This window comes from Trachinotus anak, unplaced genomic scaffold, assembly GCF_046630095.1.
Source record: "Trachinotus anak isolate AG129_WGS33_773 ecotype Australia unplaced genomic scaffold, CSIRO_AGI_Tana_v1 ptg000005l, whole genome shotgun sequence".
NCBI classification, from domain to species: domain Eukaryota; kingdom Metazoa; phylum Chordata; class Actinopteri; order Carangiformes; family Carangidae; genus Trachinotus; species Trachinotus anak.
Window position 1 is genome coordinate 16567396 of NW_027273856.1, and position 26512 is coordinate 16593907.

At 41.3% G+C, this 26512-nt stretch overlaps 1 protein-coding gene across 3 annotated transcripts in view; it reads right to left on the reverse strand.

The window, feature by feature from the left end:
- Positions 1-26512, reverse strand: part of disp1 (dispatched homolog 1 (Drosophila)) — an 89292-nt gene that overhangs the window by 11327 nt on the left and 51453 nt on the right. For all 3 annotated transcript variants that reach the window (XM_071478584.1, XM_071478582.1, XM_071478583.1), the window contains one exon: positions 18278-19009. In XM_071478584.1, coding sequence (XP_071334685.1) covers positions 18278-18969 — 692 coding nt within the window. In that variant the 5' untranslated portion in view covers positions 18970-19009. The remainder of the gene's footprint in view (positions 1-18277; positions 19010-26512) is intronic.

Consider the following 26512-nt stretch of genomic DNA (forward strand, 5'->3'; position numbering starts at 1 on the left):
TGAGATCCAATCACAATGTGAGCCCGACCACCTACAAATGTGGTTTGGCTGATCTGATTCCAATGCGTTCTGTGAATGTGTTTAATGTGTGAACAGGGTATTAGTGCCTTGTTTAAGGACTTTAGCTACGTCCAGTTTACTATGTTCTCATTGTAAAACTGTGCTTTAAAACAAAAGTGCAACAGGTTTATTTTTGAATCTTGCTACTTAATATTGCACCCTGCTGTTTTCCAAAGGCAAACATTTAATTGAAGTTAATATACGTCAGGGGGCAGCTGTGGCTCAGGAGGTAGAGCGGCTCCTCCACTAATCAGGCGGTTGGTGCTTCGATTCCCAGCTCCTCCAGTCCACATTTCGAAGTGTCCTTGGGCAAGTTACTGAACCCCAAATGTGTGAATGTCTATCTATGGCAGAAAAGTGTTGTACGTGTAGTTAAGTGCTGGATGAATGTGTGTGTGAATGGGTGAACGTGGCTTCCATTGTGAAGACTTGATAATCATTACATAAGTGCAGTCCATTTACCACTTGCAGTTACAATGTGAAACATTAACTTGAAAGGGGAAATGATCAGCTGTGATATTTGTATTGATACCATACATGTATTGTGTGGTACAGTGTGGCTCTTGTTTAGTTATCTAGTGACTACATTAATCATGAGATGAGACGCTAAGCAGTTTCATGGCAGAAATCTTCCACCTTTATGCTCAGTGCAGGTATTTTCAGAGGCGGAGGTTTTTAAGTTGATTAGTGGAGAGGAGAGTAGAGTCTACACGGTGATGCCATTAATAACCAGCCAGACTCCACCACAGACAAAGGGCAGAGGGAACAGATGGACCACTCCTTGAATTATAAGTTTTCAGACAAACCTCATTTGTAAAGATAAATGTTCTGCTTTAATAACCCTAACTAAAAGCTAAAAGCACTTAAAAAAAAAAAATTCTCAGTAAATCACAGACTGTTTTCACATCGTTACTGTAAAGAAAGTGGCCTTAATTTACCCCCCAAATGGCACCACAGAACAGGAAGTGAGGTCTGAGGTCGTTCTCTGCCAAAGCCAATTAGGTCATTAGCACTCCGGACATTTGAACTGTGATTTAAGCAATCTGGCCAGAGGGGCCAAAGAGGCTGTTGTTGTATTTTAGCCTGTTTTTCCGTCAAAGTAAAGTCTTTTGGAATGTCATAATTAGTGGTAATTGGAAGCACAAACTAACTAGAGCTATTGGCGAAGAATTTTACTCCACGGGGGCGGGTTGTAGGAAGGCAGTAAATCCTGTTTAAAGATTCACTGGACACATTAACATGACAGCCAGATGTCAAGTGGCATGGGTATAGAGTTTAGGTTTAGTCTAAAACACACACACAGACACACAGACACACACACAAAGGGGGCATGAGTTCTCCAACTCTGGAGATTCATATGTAAAAAGTATTTAAGTTTACTTAATTAAATTATAGATTAGAATCACATATTTGGATTCCAGCTTTGGGAAACTTGTCCATGCACTAAAATACTGAATTATTCATGATTTCTGAGTTTTTCTGTGAGGACGACTTTTAAAGTGACCTTTACCCTGGTTTAAACCAACAATGCCTAATGAAAGCCACATTTTCTCTTCCCGTCTTTGAACTAGTAGCCAAGGGAAAACTCTGTATTGCTAATGTAATTCTTTTCACTGTGCTCCGTCTCTTGGCTTTTCCATGTATGGCCTGGAACTGCAGACCTCGGGACAGAGATATGGCCCAAAAATGGAGGAGCCAAGTTATTGGAAATGGTTGGAATGGATTCATGAAAGTGCTTTAAGGCATATCTATTTGTCTACTAAAGGTCTGTTTTGAATTTTGGTCCTTGGCGCTCCAATCAGCATGCATTTCAGCCAATTGGAGAGATGCGTTGCATACCTGAGTCGGCCATTTGGCCCCAGACTTTTAAACGACAAAGATGAGACAGATCAAGAATCCATCAAGTCAATTGCAGTAATTTATGCTGCTCTCATAAAACTCAGGTGACCTTTTCATAGCAATTTTGGGAAAGGAATTCAAGATTTAACAAGCGGGGATCAATCTCTGTTCCTCAGACAGAGCAGGGATAAAACACCATCACACCTTGTGCACATTACAAACATAAAGGAAGGGGGTAAAGGAAACAGCAGGTGGTGGTGTGGCCGACGGTTAGCATAGTGTTGACTGATGATCACAGAGGCTCTAAATTCTGCAGGATGACAACCCACCGTGTCAGGTTTCCTCCCCGACTCTGATCACTTCTACTCATGACAGCTCTAAAGCAAACTTTAAATGCAGACACACTCTCTCTCTCTCTCTCTTTCCAACTTTCTCTCTCTCTCTCTCTTTCTGTCTGTCTTCCCACTCCTCTGTCTTCCTTTCCTTGGCTCCTGCCCTCTCTCATATTTTCTTTCGCCTCTGCTCCGAGCCCTGAGTAACCTTTCAGTGTTATTCTATTTACCAGAGGGAGAGTGTTTCTGGATCACTGGGCTAATTAATAAGGTAAACACAGACCACCAGCTGCTCACTCAGCACTGTGCTGACAGAGGGGAGAAACAGAGAGGCAGTTGGGGACTGAGTATGATTGAGACTAAGCCATGTTTGAGTGTGTCTGCTTCACAGCCCTACAAGTTGTCCAATTTTGGGCCAACGTGAGCAAAAGTTGACAATCGTGAGAGAAAAGTGGTGAAATCTTTGGGCACTACAAACTGGTGGTTGTAGATCACACCGTGAGAAACGTACAGCGGCGACTAATTCAGAGCCAGGGTATGCTTGAAAATGACGTGTACAAAGACTCATCCAACAGCATCTAAAGGTGAAAGTGTTTATATCTGTTTTTTGGCCAGACTTGAAGGCTGGGTGAAAGCCTGTTCACGTACAGAGGGCTGAGATGAATCAAACATGTGAGAATAACCACTTACAGTTTTGCAAAGTCTCCTTTTGAAGGCTTTCATAGCCCTCAATTTTACACGATGAAAGTGACATTACATAATCTGCATTTTCCCAGACATAGGTTCGACTTGGGTGACCCGCCCAGGTAGATTAAGACACACCCAGGTAGATAAAATCACCCAGTTTCAACTGAGGTAATTCTAACAGCACCTTATTTCACTCTTTTATGGACACGTACCCATCTGAGTTGCATGCGCTGTAATAACTGAGTGTGGATTAGAGGCGTTTAGGGAATGCCTGCAAATTGTATCATCTATCAATAGTCTGCATATGAGGAGTTTACGGAACATCTATAAATTGTAGGATCTACCGCTTGTCTGCATGTGAGGCGTTTACGTGACATCTCTACAATGTGTCCACTGAAAATAACCTGGATATCAATCTCCCACTCTAAACGTCATGAGACTCTGTGTGCACATCGGACACAGGCTGCACCACCAGTAAATCCTCAGCCAGTTTGAAACATTGGTAGTAGCAGAGAAATAGTAGAGGAGTTCAAAACTTGCATGCTTTCACACTTCCACACATGTGGCCGATCAAAGCATGAAGTGGGTATAAATGTTGGACTGTCAGTTTTGGAAAGTTACCAAAATTGTCAAGACGTGTGAAGTTAGGAAGGTGCTGGGGAGAGGGTGTGAGACACGGTTTGAGAATACAACAAGCACTTTGTTGAAGTATGAAAAGTCTGTAGCTACAAAAGCCAACCTGTGTCAAAATGTTAACAGCGCTACACACACTAAGGACCTGCATTTCCAGAACAAGGGCCTCTGCATTTATTTTGTTTATTCGCATTGTAGTGATTAACCAGGCCTTCATCACACAACCTGAAATCCCACAAGACTGATACTATACAGTCGGACACCAAGACTTAATTATCTTAAGGATATGTGCAAAAATATATCTGTGAGAGATGAGGCTGTTCATGTGTAAAGGGGAGGCACCACCTTGTACATATAGAGCATAGTAGTAGCCACAGCAGTAGTAGTGTTCAGAAAATGTCCATCTAAATTTGTTCTCTTCAAATTTCATATTTTTCTTCGAACAAATGAAAACGTCTGCCGAGTGTGAGGGATCTTCCTCAGTTTGGTACTTGAACAACAAAAAAACAACTTATAGAGTACATGTAAATGTGACCATACTTGATTCACATTTCATGAATGTGCATGTGTGTGTGTGTGTGTGTGCGTGTGTGTGATTGAACATAAGTGTCTATATCTGTGCCAGGTGGGGGTGGGGGATGTTGGGGTGGTGGGGGTTAACTGTCAACAGATGGGTGGGTAAATATTTCATGAACAAGGCCTTCATGTCTGAGCAAGAGCAATTAGTGTCAACCGTCAGGCTGCTGGGTCTGCCTCGCCCTGATTAGTGCCTTGCTGGAACGCTACACACAATTAGAGGCTCGACCTAGCCGTGAAATAGGCCCAGGCTAACAGCGCTCCCGTCCAAATGACATCATGAGACTAGTTAGGCAGAAAAACACTGTGCACTGTGCCTGATAAGTGTGTGTGGATATTTACACAAAGTCTCTTATGGCTAAAGCAGAATACAGAGAGGGATATTAACAATCCCCCAAAGTGAGTCTATGTGTACAGTAGGATGACATTAATCAGACTGTAAATATTAAATAGGCCCATAGGGGTAGAGAATAAAACTACATCAGAGCTAATGGTTTGTGAAATACACACAGTTCAATAAACAAACTTAATGTTTGAATTGAATATATTTATATGCAAACGTTTTAATCTAAATAGGCCTGAGGCTAAAGTAGCTACAATTCAAAATGTATCAGCCTTTTAAGCAGCACAGGACAAGTGAGTTTGGTCTCACTTAACAGCCTGTAAATGAATTAAGATGAAGCGATGGTTAGCAGAGCTGTGTTTCTGTAAACAGGTCATAAAATTCAACAGTGTAAACACTTTTATAGCTGTAACTCAACGGGTAAGAGAAATACCCACAAAGAAGTGCTATAAAGTGCACACTTTGTGTATCTAAATGCTTCCAATAGTTTCTTTAACACTCTTCTCCAGACTGTTCTCACCTCAAGTATGTGACATAAAAACATAAGAAAGAAATCTGAAGACAGTTTTGTCAGGGATCAAACCTAAAGGCCACTGGTGGAATCGGTGTTGATAATAAGTTATGAGGGAACCTCGATGTTCTGAGGTGCGTTAGATTCAGCAGTAACACAGTGTGATTCACAGGGCATCACGTTTCTAACAGGCCTCCAATAAACACTGGATCAGGCCTGTGCTGTTTAAACACAGAGTTTAAATGGAGGTCAGCTGGGGACTCTCTCCTCTCATTATCACATGGGGGGAAACACAACCAGACACATGTTTGCACGGAAAACGTACAACAACTGTTGAGCAGTGGAAATTCGGTTGTGTTAAACACTTCTCTATAGTCAGAATCTACTGCAGGTGACACACTGACTATAGATAAGTACCTCACACGACCCCATGTCAAATAACCCAAACCATCACTTTAACCTATTTCTGTTAGTTGATAATCAATTAGTCGTTCAACAGAAAATGATTTTAAAAATAAAATGTAAATAAATATATATTAAAAGATATATATATAGATATATATATTTATAAATAAACAAATAAGAAAATTATTAAGACAATTATAATATAGAGAAAGTTATTTTGATAATTGATTAATTGCGACGACTGAGTTATTTGTCAAGCAAAACTGGCAAAAGTTTGATTGTTTTTGTAATCAATTACATGTTTGATCTCTAAAATGTTAGAAAAATACCCATGACAAAGCCAAAGTGGAGACATCAACATGCCCATAAGATATTTACTTTATGATCACATCAGATGAAGAAAAGAGGAAATCTGCACAAAAAAGAAGCTAAAACTAGGGAATGTTGTTTTTTTGTATGTGAAAAATAGCTGATTATTTTCATAGCAATCGACTTATCTAAGCTAATCATATCTATATCCTGAAGCAGTGAAAATGGTTGTCTATATATTCATGTCTGTGTGTGTGTGTGTGTGTGTGTGTGTGTGTGATTTTTCTTGGACGGCTGCATCAGTGGTGAGCATGGCCTTTTCTGGTTGCACCTGCCATACCCCTGAATTCTTGGAGGTGAAATATGGGCGCGCAAAAAATTCCAGACATGCAGACCGGACTTGAGTACTGTAGCCAATAGTTACAAGCTGTCAGTCAGAGTGACGTCTTTATTAGGGCTGTTCCATGTCTCATCTTTATGACTCTACGTTCACGGACCCAGAGCTGTGCACAGGCGAGGGTGGGGGGTGGGGGGGTCACCTGGTACAGGTCAGGATGTTATGCTATTAACCCATAGCTGTAGCAATTTATGTGATTAGAAAAACTTTCTACAAGAAATTTAAAAAACAGTCGGTAACTAGAGGGGAGCACAAGCAAGAATCTTTGTTCCAGGTGAATGAATGTGCCTGGACAGAAAATCTGAATCCAGAAATCCTTAACCTGCCATCTGTACACTGCATGGTTGACTATATCTGTACGCAAGCCAACTGTAAGTGGGTATGTGTGGTCAGCGAGAGCTGTGGGCTTTTCCTAGAAGACCTCCAGAGGTGGAACCAATGGTTTACACCTGCTGCTGCACCAAAGAGCCTTTAACTTCCTCCCACAGGAATCTGGTTCGTGCAGCCTGCTTGAAAAGAAGACCAGCACAGAAATGAGCAAGGAGCAGGAATTAAAAAAAAAAAAACAAACAAAAAAAACCCAAAGAACTACAAGAACCACAGTGCACAGAGAAACCTTTGGCTCAACCCGACACAGCCCTACCTCTCCACATACAAAGCCCATTTATTTGAGCCAGTGGATTCCCCTCTTAAAGCCAAGGCACCGTGTTAAAACAAGATGAGTCATTTCATCAAAAAGGTTTGTGTAAACCAAGTGCTTCACCATGAATAAAAGACCAAGACACATGTCTCAGCAAAGGCAGCATTTCTTATTTGAGATACAAATTAGGCAGTGATCTGTCTAAGTCTTACCCATACATAAACATGTGGGCAGCCTGACCGTGATGTTTTCCTTAACAGGTGAAAACCAATAAAATTAATCCTGTAGAAAGTGCAGCCCTTTCAGTGCTCGGTCCCCAAAGGCTAAAAAGGACATGAATCCTTCCCTGTACAGCCAGTACAAACTACCTCAAAGCTAAAAATCATCACTTTACCCTTTTTGTGTCACAGTCATTCTTTCATTTGAAATCAGGTATATTGAAGAAAGTATAATAAACACATTACTGTCATAACACTTGTGGATTTCACTGCCATAAACTCACTCCTATTGCTAATTCCTCAGTCCTGTACTGACATCTGATCTCATGTTGACCTGTAGCGTGTAGCTCCACTCTGACGGTCTCTTTGATGTCATTCATTATTAGACAAAGTAGAGAAAGAAAAGGGCGATGTCATTATTTTTTTTTTATACAAGGTTCATTTTTCACTCTGCACCACTTTTCTTACTTCATTATTACTTCCTTGCACCACACCATCAATCTGTTTTCCTCTGTGCTTTTGTCTGACTGTGGGTCATGTGAGGACATGATAGCTGCGGGGTCGCTGTTTCTTCTCTTTCCCTTTCTTAGGAACGCCCTTTATGCGGTAGTGTTTCTTTCCACTGATTCCCCCCCCCCCCCCCCCGGCTGCTGTGACATCTCAGGTTTGTCTGGTGATATAAAGACACCTGGTGCATCTGACAGTTGCTTCAGCCTCATTTATCAATGGTAGCTTAAACAAAGATCAGATGTTTCTCATAAGGAGGAAATAAAACAAAGATGATATCAGGCTAGATGGTTATTTTTGACCAAGACGATTTCAGGAAACCTTGCGATAGTTGGCGCCCTGAGGCCGGCAGCCTTAATGATGATGGCTGAGTCAAAACCTGTCCTCCCTTCCCTCAGAGTGTGTGTGTGTGTGTGTGTGTGTGTTAGGGAGTGTGTGTGTGCGGGAGTGTGTGTGTGTGTGTGTGTGTCAGGGAGTGTGCTGGGGGTGGAGGGGTCTGGAAAATTCCAAGTAAAAGTTCACAAAGTGCAGCAGAGGAAATGCGAGCACAAAATAAATAGTGGTTCATAAGAAACCTGGTGTTCATCTACAAAAGGGGTGTTGTCTGGTTGTGTTAGTGTCAAACTATGTGTGTATATTATATGAATGTGATATACACATACATACACACACACAAAGACACAGTCAGTGGGGTCCAAAAGTCTGAGACCATTATTCCAAGTGAGAGTGAAGTCAGACTTTGGACAACAACTATTGATCTGCTGTAGAGCTGCTGCTGTTTATTCAAAATTCATTGTTTGAATCTGTGAGGGAAGAAAATATTCAAACTGTAACTACTTGTTTGAATTTACGGTGCATGTGTGAATCAGACTATAATCCAGAGAGGGAATTCTTACAGCTAACATTTCAGCTTCAAGTATTACTGCCTCATTGACCTGTCAATAAAATAAAACAAAAATGAAGGTCATGATTGAGCAAGGCCATGCTGACCCAATAGTCATGGCTCTGAATCATCCTGCAATAAGTTGGATTATTTCATTTATATCATCGTTGACAATATGACAGAAAGCACACAAAGTGCTGCCTTTCTCCCCAATGACAACAAGCTCACCACCACAGGTTTACAACCTCCTCAGAGCACCTACAGTACACTCTATGGATTATGTTCAAATTAGTTTGAATGAATTATGTGTATATGAAATTTGTTTGAACACGACTTTTTTTGAAAATGTGACAGATCCAATCTGCTGCATACACTACAGGTACAAACCTGTGAAATCCAAGTGAAGCAGCGATAACAGTGATAACCCTGGTCTGCTGAGAAAAGTAACTCTCCAAATTTTACCAAAAATTCTGAGTGAGGATAAGAGACAATGAGCTGAAGGTGCAGAGGCACAAACATGGCAGAAATGTATGGTTTCTTTGCCTCACTTATTTTTCTTGGCATAAAAAAGTGAATATAAAGCCCGTCATATATAATTTGGACCTTGAGAGGCAGAGCCACAAGTCTGAACCAGCTCTGTGTCAGCAGCTGCTGCAGTGACTGGGGACACTGGAACCCTTTGCACAGATAGAAATATCAGTCTTACAGCTTTCAAACATTGTGTAATTTGTCAAGGTTGTGTGACTATGAGGAGTCGGGTACAGACTGAAACACACCTCACTTAGTGCTGCAAAGGCCGAAGGGTCCCACAGGTGGACATTTTGAATATTTCCACTTGGACTGTGGGAAACTGTGATGATCATTTCTAACTTTTTTCTGACATTTCATTGACTTAAGGATTAAGAGCCACTATTTACTCTTGGCTCAAGGAAACAACTGAAACTTAAAAGTTATAGCAAAAAACAAACAAAAAACTTCAATGTAGATGGTTTATATCCAGCATTGTGCATGTTTTTGTTATTTACTCAATCAACTGATTTTATCAAATAATCAGTTGTTTAGTTCAGACAGTCTTAATCTTTTCATGCTCTCTCTTCTTTCATTTATGAACAGAATTATGTATGTGTACGATTTAGTCCGTTTCCCCTCGGCACAGTTTATACTGTATATATTGAAACCATAGCAAAATAAATAAACAGATCATTCTTGATGGATAAACAGTAAGTTAAAAAGCACTAAGACACTTTAACATCTGGGGATTCCCACTCCATTTTGAGAACCAGTACTTCACTGACTGACTGTTACTGCTGTTGCACACACTAATTGATTTACATGTGGTCAAGTTATTTTGGTGCGTGGCGATGGGATTTTTGTTTTGTTCATTTAGAAGAAGAGGAAAGAGGAGAGGCTTGTGTGCACCACAACACTTTTTTTTCCCCTTTAAAAAGCCACAGCTCATTTTATCTGTGCGCCTGCTGACGCCGCAATGACAAACAGCTCCTGTTCAGGAGAAATGAGTCTCACCTCTCTGAAAAGCAGAGCAGAACCACTTCAAGACTTCAGAGAGACGCAATTTTTCAGACTTGCAATGTAAATAACTTTAGTTGTGTAACTGATCGACCACAGTCAAATGACCATGAAAGAAAACTAAGTCCTACAAACCTAAATACATTTTGCCACAGTCCAGACACATGTAGTGGTTTATCCCTCTCAAAGAGTGACGATAATCATAAGCAGCCAGCAGCAACAAGCCACCTTTATCCAGCTGAGGCCTGGCCAGCTGCTCAGCCAGCTTTAAGAAGTTATGACAACGTTGTGCTCACTTCAGGCTTTGATCCTGCTTTATGGGACAGCACGGGCCTTTGATCTGGGATGGCTATCTTTATGGGCTTTGCTTCATACTCAGGAACTATACAGTATGACTGAGCGGGGTACAGGAGAGCTACAGGGGGGGATGAAAATGGAAAGAAAGAAAGCACAATATAAGACTAAAGAGGGAGAGCCTTAAAGATAAAAAGGTGGGAAAGACATACAAACAGTGGCTTCAGAAAGTATTCTGACCCCATCACATTTCCCATCTATCTACACTCAAAAATGCATAATGACAAAGTGAAAACATGTTTTTAGACATTTCTGCAAATGTATTAAGAATCAAAAACTGGAATCTCTCATTTAGACCCTTAATTTAATACTTTGAAGAAGAAATTATTTGGAGTCTTCTTGGGTACATTTCTACAAGCTTTGGGCATTTTATTGATTTTATGGATTTGGGCAGTCCATCCCATATTTTCCTGGCAGATCCTCTCCAGTTCCATCAGACTGGATGAGAAGGGTCTGTGAGCTGCCACCTTCAGGTCTCTCCACAGATGTTCTGTGAGGTTTAAGTCTGGGCTCTGGCTGGACCACTCAAGGACAAGTCGCCTCAGTCTCAGGTTTTGTGCACTCTGGACCAGCTTTCTTCCAGAACCTCTCTGTATTTGGCCCCATTTTTTCCTCAGTTCTGACCAGTGTCCCTGTCTCTGCCACTGTGAAGCCCCCCTGTATTATGATGCTGCCACTACCGTGCTTCACCATAGGGATGGGCAGTGTCTGGTGTTTGCAAATAGTGCGTAGCTCTGGCAGGTTACTCAGTTTGGTCGGACAGCCAACTCTAGGAAGAGTCCTGGTTCCAAATTTCTTCCATTTCAATTATTGAGGCCAATGTGTTCTGGGAACACTCAAAGCTTTGGAAATGGTTTTGTACTGTTCCACTCATCTACGTCTCACCACAATGTTATCATGGAGGTCTACAGAGAGCTTATTTGACTTTGTGGCTTGGTTTATGTCTAGAGATGCAGTGTATATTGTGAAACACTATATACACCTTTGTATATACCCAAAATTTCAGTGCCAAAAAATTCTGAAAACATGTTTTTACTTTGTCATTTTGGGTTATTGAGTAAAGATTGATAAGCATAACCTTTTAAACTTAAATCTATAACACAATAAAATGTGTAAAAAAAAAAAAAAAAAAGGAGTCTGACTTCCTGGTGCCACTGTATGTGGTCTGGACAGGATCGAAATCACTAACCAGAGCTTGACGTGTTCAAATCCCTCAACCTTCCCCAGAAAAATAAATCTCCAACTGGCTTCAAATCTACAAAGATAAAACAACCACACAGTTCAAACTAACACATGCACACACTATCATACTATTTCTGAACGAGACAGCCAGGTCATGCATGTACTGTATTGGTTTAGGACTGAAAATGTTTACAAGCATCACACATTTATCGTTATTGTGAATTTCCCCACTGTGGGACTAATAAAGGCTATCTTAATCTTATCCCGGACTAACCTTGTGACTGCAGAGGAGGGGGATTAGACACAGGATATCAGTAAATCTCTTCTATCCTTCACATCCATCTATCACACAAACACCAGGAGCCACAACATACATACATACATACGTACACACTTACTCTTCAAATGCAATCTCCTCATTTCAGTTCAGTTTAACAATGTGTAATTTGGGACAATATTTACTGTGTATTAAAAGGCTAGAAAGAAAAAAGGAAAGCCTACAGGCTTTTACCAGACCCAGATTGCTAGTTTCTCTCCTTACAAATTAACTGTGAAGGTAAAGGGGCCTCAGGGTCACATATCATCACCATTTTACAAGCAAGTGTCTCTCTCGAAGAGAATTACAGAGAGAATTACACCCCCCCCCCCCACATTTCCTCTACTTCAACCTGATTGTGTTTTTATCAACAGAATTAAATAAAATGCCGTTTTCTGTTCTGGTGGACAAATTGGAGCTTATTTTGCTGCTGCATTCATTATTTTCTCTGGAGCAGAAACTCCAAAAGAATATTAGTGCCAAAGTCTTTTCAACTGTCAAAGCAGATGATGAACGGTTCCCTGAGGGAAGAGAAAGCTCTGCTTGACCTGCTTCTGTTGGTCCTGTGTAGAGGTATGCATGAGGTGAAAACCATGCTCAACAAAGAAAACCCTAAATACACGTGAGGGTGTGTGAGTTTGTGTGTGTGCATTCACATTGTTGCCCTGAACCAAACCTGCAGGTTTGTCTGTTCTGTCATAATAAGCTGCTCTAATTTGTGAGCCCACACTCACTCTACATTATCACAGGTGTTCTCCATGATCTTTTACACAAGCACCCTGACATCAAAGTTACTTTTCTTCTCTTTTGGGGAGAGAGAGAAATCTGTGATAAACCATAAGATCATTTAGATTTACCTTCATCTTTAGACGCTACTGTAATTCCTGTTGTTCAAAATGCTGTTATTATGACTATTAGGCTTGGACCGATATTTGATAATATCAAATATAGTGATATTTCCTGCCATATGCAATATTAATATTTTTAATTATATTTTTTATATATACACACACATATTATGTGTGTGTATATAAGTGTGTGTGTGTGTGTGTGTGTGTGGCAGTCTAACCTGCTGCTGAGTCCGACTCCCATTTTACTGCTTTGAATTGAAAGTGTGCTTATATGTTAAACATAAAATACAGTAATATGACAACATATTATTAAAAAGAAAATACCGGTAACTGAAAAATAAAACAGACACATAAAATACACACCCCACCCATGATAGAGTCATATATCACGATAATGTACTGATATTACATTTTGGACGCCGTCCAAGTCCAATGACTATTATGTAATAATAACTATTATGTTGAAAATACACAGAAAAGAGAGGTTGCTGCCCTTGAATCGAAAAAATGACTCTTCATTCTAATGGATGATTGTAAAATAATAGGATTTGTACAGGAAACCCATGATGCACATTTTCCCCTTGTTTTAGGAAAATAAAAGCTTAAGACTCAACAATGGATTCATTCATTAACCTGACCCCACAGTCCTCACATAGGTCTGCAACAGAAATGTTCTGAAGGGCGGCGACGTAAAATACACCAGAAGACCTTATTTGGTGCAGACAATCGAGAAAGCAGGCGATACACCCGCTCCACATGCCTTGCAAACAGTTGTTATTCTTGATAATGTGCAAAGCCTTGTCAAGCTGACACCCTAAAATACTGAGCACACAGATCGCTTTCAGATTAACCCCCGCTGTTTGAGCCCTGCAACTGTTTGACAGAGAGCAAGAGACCGAGGGACACTGAAGAATCTGGAGATTGATATTTTGGCAAAAACGGCAAAGAAAGAACTTAGACAGGTCAACACAGAGCAGACACAAAAAATATTTGGCACCATCCAACTGATAAAAAGTTGCTAAATTACACATGATGGACTGCTCAGCACCTTGGAGCTGTCATGTTTTCATACAGTTTCTCCCATGCGTCATAGCAACCAAACCACCTGCCACCTACAAATACTACAAAATACTAACTCGCTCCAGATAATAAAAGCTGACCTTTTCCTGAGATGGCGTCAGAGGGAGTGAGACGCAGGAATTCTCGCTATCTGACAAGATGTGAATATAAACCAAACGTGTGGTTGCCATAAACAAGTGGAGCTGCTGCGAGAGGCATCTGTGAGGAGGGTAGAAACATTTAGCTCCAGGAGAGCAGGGAGTGAGGTTAAATACTCGGCTTGACCTTGAATGGTTGAGTGGCAGTGAGCTGTTTGGTGGCTGTTGCGGGGTCGTCGGTGCAGGTAGAAGCAGGTTGGCTGAACCTCACGTGCCCTGAAGCTGCACATAATCTGTGTTATGGTTATTTTTTTTCCTGACACAGTTCTCATCTACCGTAAATTTGCACTTAAATCCCCCAAGTACAGTCTTGAATCTGTAGCTCCGGTCTAAGTGTGCATACTTAGCTCCAGATTAACACTTCTGGATTGTGTGCTTGGGGCTTTGCTCAACAGCAGTGATTGGTTGTCTTCCAAAATAGTTGAATCAGACTTTTCAGCCGCAGCACAGGGGGAACCGGGGTTCAGGCATTTCCACACTTCCACCCTGGTTTACAGGCTTTCACCTGAGGCCTTTAAACCTGCTGGCACACACTCAACCGACTGGGACCAAACAGCTGACATCCCAAGGACGCTCCTGCTTCCTTCTAATCTTAAATAATACACATGAAATGGCTGTGAGAGATAAGAGAATCTTACAGCGGAGACACAGACATGTTCCTGATGCTTTAAACAGACCCAGTAAGAAAAAAAAAAGAGAGACAGAGAGATGTATGATGGACGGCTGAATCTGTTTTTTTTAGCCACCCTACAGAAACTGCTGAGTTGTGCCTCACCCCCTTCACAGAACCCGACCCAGCTTTTGATCGTTTCTCAAAATAGAAAACTTAGGAAACAAAAGTATGAGCTAATCTTGGTAAAGGGATTAATGTTTTGTGAAGCTGAGAACAGAAGCACAAAAATCCCCCTGTTGTGAAACGCACATAAAAAGGTCTCCCCGAAGAGCTAATGTTACGTCTTATCAGTGTGTGTGAGAGTGTGTGTGTGTGTGTGAGACGTAAGTGCACTGTGATCACACACATAATCCCTCGGCTAATCTGTCAGATCACAGGCCTGAGGCAGATCAAACCGATATCTGACACCATCTTGTCTGACTCCACACCCTCAAATTATGGCGGGTATTAGGAATATATAGGGCCTGGGTTTATGTCCACGTGTAAGAGTGTGTGTGTGTGTGTGTGTGTAAGATATATTTAACTACCAAACTCCAGCAGCCATCAGTACAGTGGTGGAGGACTGGAGAAAAAAAAAAAAGGAGACAAGGGCTGAAGGTTTTTGTTAACGTCTGGGTTCAGGGCAAAACTACATAACAGAGGCAGGTATATTGTTTCCTACATCTAATCTCACCATCTGACACACACATAGGAAAGGTGGGGGGGGGGGGGGGGGGGGGGGGGGGGCTGGAGATGCAGTCTTGGAGCAAACCCAGGCCCTGTAATTCAAACCTGTCATCGCTGAACAAGAGGGACCTGTTTTGGTAAATAAGAGAGCAGCTCGGCGCTGGAGACACATACGTCCCTCGCCACATCTGCTCTCCATTCTGATGTGGAACAAGAGACGGAGGAGGGAGGGACAGACTGAGAGAGAGAGAAATGAAGAAAGAATGAGTGTTAATAGAGAAAAACTGAAAGCAGTGGAGGGCATGGAGGAGAGAAAAAAACTAAACAGATGCCAGTGAATGCATGTAAATGCCTGCAACACAATCCTGTTTTTGCCTCTCTCTCTGCCCACCCAGAGTTTGGTGTACATACCCACTGCGGCTACACAAACCTCATCTTTCAATGCCACCCACAACGCCCGTCTTTCTAATGAAAGTTACGAGGGGAGATCCAACTTAATGTGACTGGGGAAAATTCCACGCTGAAGAAGAAATAAAGTCTCATGCAAATCAGATTCGCCACAACGAGTTGCTGCCATAAAAAGGAGCTGACATGAGTAAATAATTATTTCTGCAAAGTTTTCACCTCCTGCCTCCCCTTCTCCGTGGAGATGGCAAATACGGGATTATGCAAATGATTATACAAGGCATTAAATGATTCCAGTTTCAAACGCGGTGGAAGGCCTGTGGTTTTGGAGTAAAAGGGAAACTCACTAAATATGGATCACCAGAGGAAAGAAAGAGGAGTCTGCCAACCAATGAGTTCAATGCTGACATTCTGTTGCGACTGGAGGAGGCATGGTCGCCACATGTGTACATATATAAACACGTGTGTGTGTGTGTGTGTGTGTGTGTGTGTGTGTGTGTGTACACTTGTACTTGCTACATAGTAAGGACCAAAAAAAGTATTTTACTAACAGAGTGAGGACATTTTGGGAAAGTGAGGACATTTTGGCCAGTCCTCACTTTTTGAGACACCTTCAAATCACATGTTGAGGGTTAAGACTTGGTTTTAGAGTTATGGTTAGAATTAGGTTTAGGTTAAGGTTAGGGTCAGGGTCAGGCACTCAGTTGTAATGGTTAAGGTTAGGGTAAGGGGCTAGGGAATGCATTATGTCAATGAGCGTCCTCACAAAGATAGAAGTACAAGTATATGTGTGTGTGTGTGTGTGTGTGTGTGTGTGTGTGTGTGTGTGTGTGTGTGTGTGTGTGTGTGTGTGTGTGTGTGTGTGTGTGTGTGTGTGTGTGTGTTGCATGCATGCAGGTTTCATTTACTTTTGAGAAAAACTTGCAAAAGTTCCTCTCTCATCTTGTGGATAAACTTTGCTTTGGCTGTTTGTCTCCCAGCAGCCAGGAGGGTCTCGCAAACACAAACCATAAAAAACTACCCAACACTCAAAAAAAATCGGTACACAAATAAGCAGCAGTATTTGCATATGAACCGACTTTTAAACACCAGCGTCATAGTCGGACAAGGAGGTTGACTTTGGGCCAAAACCTGAGCTGCTGTATGTCACTGATCTGTTTATACATGTAATTCAACTTCTTTTGAATCAACAGACTACAGAGGGTTAAGAGGAGCTCCACTAACCCATACAGTGTAAAGACACAACACACACACAAAAAAGATATAAATAAACATAAAAAAACAAAGTTTGTAACATTATCTTCACTCTTGAAAAGACTCAGTGGCTCATTGTGGCTTCTGTTTTCAGCCACACTCAAGTTTTTGGTTTCCTTGATTCTGGAAACATCTCTGGTGATAATCAGCTGTTTGTGTGAAGCCAGAGCTGCTTTCAGAGTGGAAGAGTCTGGGCGAAGGCTGGGCATCGATGTGTGTGTAGCACTGAGTGTCAAGAGTAAGAAAACCAGATATAAACGCTTGGTCAAATTCTCACTTTACTCTGATCAGATAGTTCCTGATTTAAATAATTTGACACTATATTTTATCAGTAGTTTTTTATAGCTGCTTTCTTTTAATGCAAAAATAAACCATAATCTATTTAAGGATGTATATTTTCATAATTGATTATTTGCCAATTATTTTGTCAATGAATTGATGAATTCTTTGGTCTTAAAGTCCTAGGTGATGTTTTCAAATGTAATCTTTTTTCTCACCAACAGTCCAAAACCCAGAAGATCTTTCATTTACAATAATTATCAGACAAAAAAGCACCAAATTCCGACATTTGAGAGGTAATTTCTGCATAAAAACAACTTAAAACTTTATTAAAACGGTTTCAGATGAATTCTATCAACAAACTAATTGATGCATTGACTAAATGCTTCAGCTCCAGATCCATTTATGTGCTTCCATCCATCAAGTTTGGCTTCTTTTGTTCAATAAAAACGGGTTTTGTTGAAGAACAAGCTTGTAGTTCTCAAAGTGAGGCATGGAGAAATACCACAGTGAAACCCGGATATCGAATGATGAATTGAAATCTTAAAGGATAGTTAGCTCGGTTGTGGAAGGTACAGACTGTAAGTAGAGGTTTTGCCTGTGTATTTCTGGCTCTCGATGCAACAGCCAAGAACTGAGCACAAAACTCAAACCCTTACAAACTTTTTAAAAACCTACTTGACATGAAATCTCTTAAACAGCAAAGTCAATAGTTTACGTGGCTGTAAATGAAATTTGAGTCATGTCATGAACCTGTATATGAGTGTTATCATTACTACTGTGTGACATCAATCACTTGCTGTCATTCCACCTACATGGTGGCAGAACCCCCTGTAACCCGTCATATTATGTATCAGGCCCCTATTTGGGAAAAGTAAACCTGCATTGCTTCAACATTGCGTCTCCTAACAACCGTAACCACGTCCTCCTGCAGTCCAGGCCTAACATGTTTCCTAAACATGGATGTGACATGTTATCAGGTATGGGACCACAGGTATTGGGGGGGGGGGGGCTCTGGTGCCCAAACTGGGGATATGTGTGCGATCAATAAATACATAATCATCTACACACATTAGTTGAACATTTCGGACAAGGGAACTACTATAACGCTAAGCTAATGCTCACCATGTAAACTGATACTGAGTAATGCTTTTTAATGAACTGAGACCTAATCTATTAAGAAAAACATCACAAAGACCCTCCTTCCCCGTACCTGATTCCAGCAGCATGTGTATGACTCTGGAGGTGCTCCTGCCAGCGCTGGTGATGGTGGTGATGGAGACAGAGGGGGGAGGATGAATGAGGAGGATGGGGGTGAGAGTATGTGCAGGCAGAGAGGCAGCACGGGCAGGATGAAGCGGTCCCAGGGTGGGGAACCGAGCCGGGCCCTGGGCCTGTGCCTGGATTCTGAAAGAGCGGGCACTCCTGCTGTCCACAGGGGCAGCAGAGGGTGGAGTGGAAGTGACAGTGCTGGCAGCAAAGTGGCGGGGGCTGGAGAGGAGGAGAGGAAGAAGACGGGGAATGGGTGGAGGGGAGGTGCCGTTTGGACAGCCTCTGGGAGTCTGTGACAGCGGGGGAGGACGAGGAGGCGGTGGAGGATGGGGGAAGGTTCCTCAGGGAGCCGTTCTGTTTGACCACACCGCCGTTTTGGCTCGGTCTGTTTGCTCTCTGGACAGCAAGTGATCTCTGCTGCTTCTGCTGCACTTTAGACACTCCATCCTTAACTGTAACATCCTCATCTCCACCTGCTGTGAGGCTGTCACTGCTACAGGCAGCTGCGAGAGGGTCCTGGCCGTTGCTGACTGGTGCACTGGTGTTTGAAGGAGCATTTCCACTGGCACTGAGAGGATGGTGCCCTCCGTTGCTGAGGGCCAGAGGGTCTCCGATCGCATCGCTCAGGGCCATGGTCCTCGCCCAGCGGGCCTGGCAGGGACACTGTCACTCACTGAGAGATAAGAAGAAAACAGAGGAAAAGAGAAACACAGTTAGGCTCTGTTTGACTGGTAGCAACACAACTGATCCAGGGACAGTATCAGAGCATGACAACATGGTACAGGAGAGGCGTGACCTGGATGGCAGTGAATATTCACCATAAATCAGTGTCAGCTGCTTCTTGTAAGTCACTTCATCTTTAAAGGTTCCATATTGTATAAAGGCAGATGTCCATGTGTTTTTTGATTATAAAGCAGGTCTAGGTTCTATATTAATACTGTGAAAGTATCAAAGCCTCAGTCCACAGAGAAATGCACACAGCCTGTATTCAGAAACTGAGCCTTAAAACCAGCCGTCAGGACTTCTGGAACTTTGTGATGTCACAACAAAGCAGTCACTGCTCTCAGCCACACACCAAGCCCCGCCCACCTGGACCCACCATCCAACCTTGAAGGATTTGGTTTCTCTGAGTGTTTACCTGAAATCTGCTATATTTTTATTGGATCAGTCAGAAAACAGTCAGCCAATCAGAACAGAGCCTCAGACTCTCTCTTCTGATTGGCTCACTGACCTGTTGTTACTAAAGCTCCAGAGAGAAGCCTGGGAGAGGAGATGTAAAACTAAACTGAGATGGTTTTTGGTTCTTAATACCACAAATATATCTACTTATGGATATCAACACTTCAAATAAAACACAGCAGAAGTGTAAATTCTGGGACCTTTAAGAGACAGACCTGATTTTTATATTCATCTTCTCATTTAACACGTAACAAAGTGAAAGCACTTATTCACACTATTCTTTTAAGAACATGATTACATTTTAATAATATGATATATTTAATTCAGGTCTACTATTGTCAGGAAAAGACCTGTTGATTTTTTAAAAATGTGTTTTTTCAGATTGGATACACAACCCCTCAATGTGATTACTTACAAATAAAACTTTCATGTTAAGCGGTTCTAATAGATGTTCCTCAAAATGCCCAAGACAAAGAAAACTAGAAGATGCTTCAGATCTAGCCCAAAATTTAATGGCTTCTCCCCCGATGCATTCCCCATTCTTCCACCAAGTTCGATGCAAATTGGTTCAGTAATTTTTGCGTCATCCTTCTGACAAACAAACAAACAGACACAGATGAAAACATAATAGGAAAGAGATAAAGAGATAAAAGAAGAAAGTGTGTGCCTGGTCTCGGTCTCTCATGTTGATAGAGATGAGTTGGACAGGGCACTGGGAGATGATGACGGGTCTATACCCAGGTGAAATGTTGGTAAAATGCTGTGTGCATGTGTGATCTGTTCATCTGGTATTTAAGTAAAATAAACAGAAGAGATTTAATCTAAAACAACTGGGCTCTGTGTTTTTTTAGGCTGGACAATCTTTTACAATCAGGCCTCAGAAACTGAGCAGGAGAGCTTTTTCCATTCAGAATGAGAGGCGCCAAGTGAGGGAGGAGGACAGAGACTGTCTGAGAAAAATGAATATGTTTCCGTATAAACGTACACTCAGCAAAAATAACTGGGACACACATTACAGATGCAAAAACATTTATATAAAAGTAGCCTTCTTAACTTCTAAAAAGTAGCATTTTCAACTAAGTTTTTTCAACACATAAATTAAGGTTTAATATTTGATGTCCAATGTCCAGTTTGGCATTAAACTGACACAAACTTAATGTAAGCCAAGTGCAAAATATGTACTTTACTAACCAAACCTAATGGAGCTGCATCAACGACTGTGTCAAATGTGATGAACCGTCTTCACTTTAGACTCTTTTCTCTTCAGCATTTAATTCCAATTTTCTGAAATGTAAATAAGAGGTCAGGTAAACTGTTTCAGTTTAAATGAAAACCAGCACCGATAGTGTCATCAGCTTGTCTGGTGAGAGAAACTGGAAAAGGCGCCTGACCAGTAAAGTTAAATAAAAAGTGTTTTGATGAATAACTGATTCACTACTGAAATATTTGGCTGAACTAAGTTTATGTCTACTCATTGGTGCCACAACAGTCAAATAGGGGCCATTTCAGATCAGTGTGATTTACAGAGACCCAGCATGAACTGGCAGTGTGCATATAGATTACAAAGCAGGGGACGCTCCTGCATTAAGAGGCTAAACAAACGGTTCCAGGGTGAGAAAAAACAGAAGGTTCACGTTATGCTACAGTTTCAGCCCCGATACTCCGGCTTAAATTACAAAATACTCACAGGAGACCGCAAAGTGAAAATGAGATTCTGTGGGCTGTTTTAGTGAAGCAGCAGGGAGAGGGAGAGAGAGAGAGAGAGAGAGAGAAAAGAAAAGCAGCTTTATGTTGTGATACGCTTGATGCACTTCAAAAGCAGTTGAGTTGTGTTACACAGGTAATGCAGGGTCGAGGTGTGGCGTTGGAACGGAGCCCGAACTACAGACCCACAGAGGAGAGAAGCCTCAGTGAGCGAGTGAGTGAGTGAGCGAGTGTACACTATTGAATGTCATTATTTGCATGAGGCAAGACAAAAAATTTGATAATAATAAATATGGTTGATTTTATCGGAATATCAAGATGAAAAAAAAAAAAAAAAGGCTGACTTAAGACAGCTTGGACGGGACGATCACCTTACACCAAACGATCCAGACGACAGGAGCACAGCTCCAGCAAAACTCTCATGATTTTATTCTGACATTGGAGCAGACCAGATTTCCAACCTCTAATCAGAGTAGACAAAACTACATAATTATCAAAAGATGCCAATCTGGAATACTGGACAAACCAAACTAAAACTCAAAACATACCTAATTTCTATCTGCCCCTAACCCATGAATATGAATTGGCAGAGTATGTTTTTACTGCCACAGATCCTGACCAAACACAGACTCCGTGACCACAGTCCAACCAGAGAAGGACGACGCAACAAGGCCTGGCTACCAACAGAAACCATCTGTGGTCCCTGCTCGACAGGTGAGACAGAGACAGACACAGACACACTTCCTCTTAAAATGTGACTAATACAATACTACACTACTATAATACTATAATACTCAGAGTGGAAAACTTTCAGAAATTTGATAAAAGAAACTTCACAGAGCTTGATGATGCTGAAAAGCAACAGACTCTGCACAATATGTGACAAACTGAGGGACACATCATCAACACATCATTGAATGTAATTATCTCAACATAGCCAATATATGGACACACACATACACACTTTTTTTTTAATCAATTCATTATCTTATCTTTTTCTCATCTAATAATTGAACTGTATTATCCTTGTAACAATGATTTTTTTAAAAAGCTTCCTGAATTGAATAAGTAATTAAATAATAAAAAATTGTCGGGTTTCTGCTTCTCAAATGCAAATATTGTACTGGTTTTCTGAGGCTCCTTTGATAATAAACAGCACATATTTCATTTCTGAACAAGTTTTTGGACAAATAAAACATTTAATACCTCACAGTGGGCTCTGGGAACATGTCCATTTATCTCTATTTGAGAGAATAATTCTCATTGTTTGAGGAAATAATTAGGAGATGAATCAATAGTTAAGTCCTGTGAACTATAATACTCCAGAATGTGTCAGCTCGAGATGGTTTGGGCTGATATTCAGGGGTTCAACATTTTGAAAAACACATGATCTGATAATCTTAATGGAAAAGTGGTTAAGACAGTAAACTATATGTACACTGCTCTGATTCCAGCCATTCCAGACCTTTGTTTCCTTTCAAGCTCGATTAACACAATCAATAAAAGCTACAAATCAGTGAATTCCCAATTAAATTGCTTAAATGAATGCATAACATTGTTTTTTAGCCAGTTTATGCTTTGTACAAAATTTTCTTGAAAGTAAAGCAGCAAGCTGTATTGCGGATGTCAAATAGAGATCTGATTTCTAAATATTTTAATTTCCCAAAAGCCAAATCTCTGCCTCAGCATCACATGTGGTGCAACATGTGTCTGAGTTTCAGCTCACAGAGCTGATAATATAGGGCTGTAACTAATTACTATTTTCATTACCAGTTCATGTGTTACTTATTTTTCTGATTAATTAATTCTTCTTTAGTCTATAAATACTAAATATACTAAAAAAAACTAAAAAAAACAAAGAAAAAATACTGAAAATGCACATCACAAGATATTCAGGAGTCCAGGAGACGTGTATGAACATTTTGTTCAGTCTGACCAACAAAAAACTCAAAGATATTTAATAAACAATGATATAAAACAGAGAAAGACAGTAAAACTTCATATTTGACGCTGGAACAAGTGAATATTTTTCATTTTTGGTGGATTTAACCATCAACACTATTAACTGATTTTTTGTTGATCAGCTTCCTTACAGGTTATTTGACCAACTGCTGCACTACTGCATCTCTACTTCCACTGTGCAGAACTTATAAACATCACATATTTGAGTTTGCCTCAGGGTGTATTGTGAATAACTCACTTTTGATGCATGAAGCCAGAGTCGAAACTCGTGAAACATCTGTGATGCCATCAGGAGATAAAAACCTGAAGTGGAGGCTGATGACGTGGAAAATGTTTCAGATGCTGCAGACCTAAACTGATTACTGTGGTCCTTTGCACCCATATCCCGTGAAATATGACTCTTTTGTGCTGCCACAATGCCCACTCAAAGTCATTGTCACTGAAACCACATGGAATGATTTAGATGCCTCGTCTCTTATTTGTAAATCTGCTTCAAAAGTTTAGATTAAACTGATTTGCATTCTAAAGGTAACGTAGGCATCCTCAGGTTAACTACTTCAGCTTACTTTACGCTTCCAAGAAACCCACACACACACACACACACACACAGGTTTTCATTTCACACACACAACATGACCCCTGAAAAATATTTTGCTGCTTGCGTTCGAGTGCCAGGCGATACATCACAGCGGCCTGTTTTTCTCATCCAACTCAGAGCGAAAGACATGCGGCGTATGTGACCAATGTGCTCGGTGACACCTTCTCATGAGTGAGCGGCGAAACATGAGCGTGACAGCCCTGCCGGGTCAGGGGGTGGCTGGGAGGATGGGGTTGAGAAAAGGGGAGGAGAGGAAGAATAACTCCAGGGCCTGGAGAGCTCAGAATAGCAGAGTGCTGAGGGAAACCCAGATGAAGTTATTAGTCTGGCTCCCACAGCTGTCAAGAGCCTGTAATGACTTAAAAAGGCTGGATGGAAACAGGAGAGTTTAATGGAGATTAAGAATGAAAAAAAGTGGAATATAGAGAATGAGGTTTGGTGCTACAGTGCAGTATAAATGTGCAACCAAGGATTGCTTTCTGTTGTTTGGCTGTAAAGGAATTTAGCCTCAATACTCTGTGTGTCTGTGTGTGTGTGTGTGTGTGTGTGTGTGTGTGTGTACCAATGCAGAGCACTGACAGGCAGGTGAGACATCTAGGGTAGTCTGTGCAGACACAAGCAGGGTCTTGTGTCTCTCTTCAAAATAAAAGCTGACAGCTGGGCCGAGCTGCACCATGAACAACTGGAACTGAGGCTCAGAACCGAGCCGCCGCTGTTCCATCTATTTACAGAGGAAATTTATCTTGATTAAAGAGCCAGAATAACTGAATTCAAGTGCATCAGCTCTGCAGCACGTGGAGCCTGGTAGTAATTAACTCTTAAAGAAAAGAAGAAGGTAATCCTGGCAACTAAGAAACGGAGCGGTGTATTAAGTAGTGGAATTAAGATTTCCTCCTTTAAATATTTTTACCTCACCCCCTCATTTCTCTCATGCATTACATCTGGATTTCTCTCCTTTAATTAGGCAATAATTAACTTTCATTTATTTAAGTTTAGAAAAAGGTTTTAGGAAGAGGAAGAGCAAGAGCAAGAGGGAATAACAAAACACAGAGTTTCCGGTTGGCTATATGTACAATCTTTCTGACTGATTTTTTTATGAAAAGGGAGCATGAAATCAAGTGCCCTAAATCCTTAATCATCAATCAATCCGACAGATCAAACTCTGTGCTCAGATGTGTCATTTCCCCCTTAGTTTCAATACAAAACCTGCAGCTTTAAAGGGACGAGGCTGCTCTTTAAACCCCCACAAGTCCTCGGTCACAAGAATTATTAAGTGCAACAAACCTTTAAATAACCAAGAAAGCGGATCAGAAACCAACATGTATAATGATTCCCAGGGCAAGTGGTTTGGTGTAATGCAGGTGATGACGAAGCGCTTCTTCTGCCGTCTTTCATGTGAAGTTTATGATTATGGGGTGTGGGAGAGATGGCGAGACCTCAGGCGACAGTCAGCTACGCAACACAAGGCAAGGCATCCTGCGTCCCTTTAATTAAAACTAATAGGCAGCAATTACCAGGAATCAGTCAAGAGATGGTTAATAACCACATTGCCTCTAATAATAATAACGTCAACAACAACAGGCAGCCGTCCCTGCAAGGTGTGCGCACGCTCGACGTGGCTTTAGGACACATACTCTCTGACATGTTTCTGGTTGTCAGGAGAGATATTATTTGACCTCCTCGGGGCACTTTTTTCACAGCTGGGCTGTTAAACACACCGACTTGATGGTGCTGCCTCAGGGCTGCAGCGCTGAGTCTCAAGGTAAATTAGGTGAACGAACCGAGTCAGCCTGACGTTTTTATCATTCCATCAACCCAGACGTCAAGAACAGTCATTGGGACGACATCTGGATTAAGAAAGTCAGAATTACAGGAATGAATTTCCTCCTTATACCAAAGTTCAAATACCTTGTGTATATATGTATGTATATATATATATATATATATATATATATATATATATATATATATATATATATATATATATATATATATATATATATATATATATATAAGATGCTGCAAATGTACTTAAACTTGTTAAAATGTATATTATTGACTTTAATTAACTATGAAAATGAATGTAGAAAAATCTTCTTGCCAAGTATTTACAGCAGTGTCATTCAGGGTGTAGGCAAAACAATGAAAACATCAGATAAAGAATTTGTTCTTCCATCACATTCAGCAACGGAGGGGATGATAAAGTCACTTAAACTTAGTCTGGCTGCTTTTGAAGGGTTGACATGAATCTCGATGATGGGAGGACACCATGGTAACTGCCATACTGGACTCAGTTATATTGGAGTCGGCTGATCCACTGGGACAGGGGTGATAAGGAAAGATGAGCAAAACCAAGCTCATGACAGTTATTAAAAAATCATACTTTTCTAAGAGTTTTCTCTCAGGCTCCAGTTTTCTGCTTTGAAGTGAGCCTGTAGATGTTACAATGAGAACAATAGTTGTGCCACTTTCACTGCAGTTACATCAGCTCTGTGCAGAACACGCTGAAGCGGAGAGAGATTCTGACACCGACCCACTTCATCCCAACATCTCGGACAGACCCACTGACACTGATCGCGGCTCCCAGGTCCCGGTGTTCTCACCGCGTCTGAACACATGAACCCGCAGCGCGCTCACGACTCACCGAGTTCCCCGTCTAAAAGGCTCCAAACGGTCCAGGCGCGCACACACACACACACACACACACACACACACACACACACACACACACAC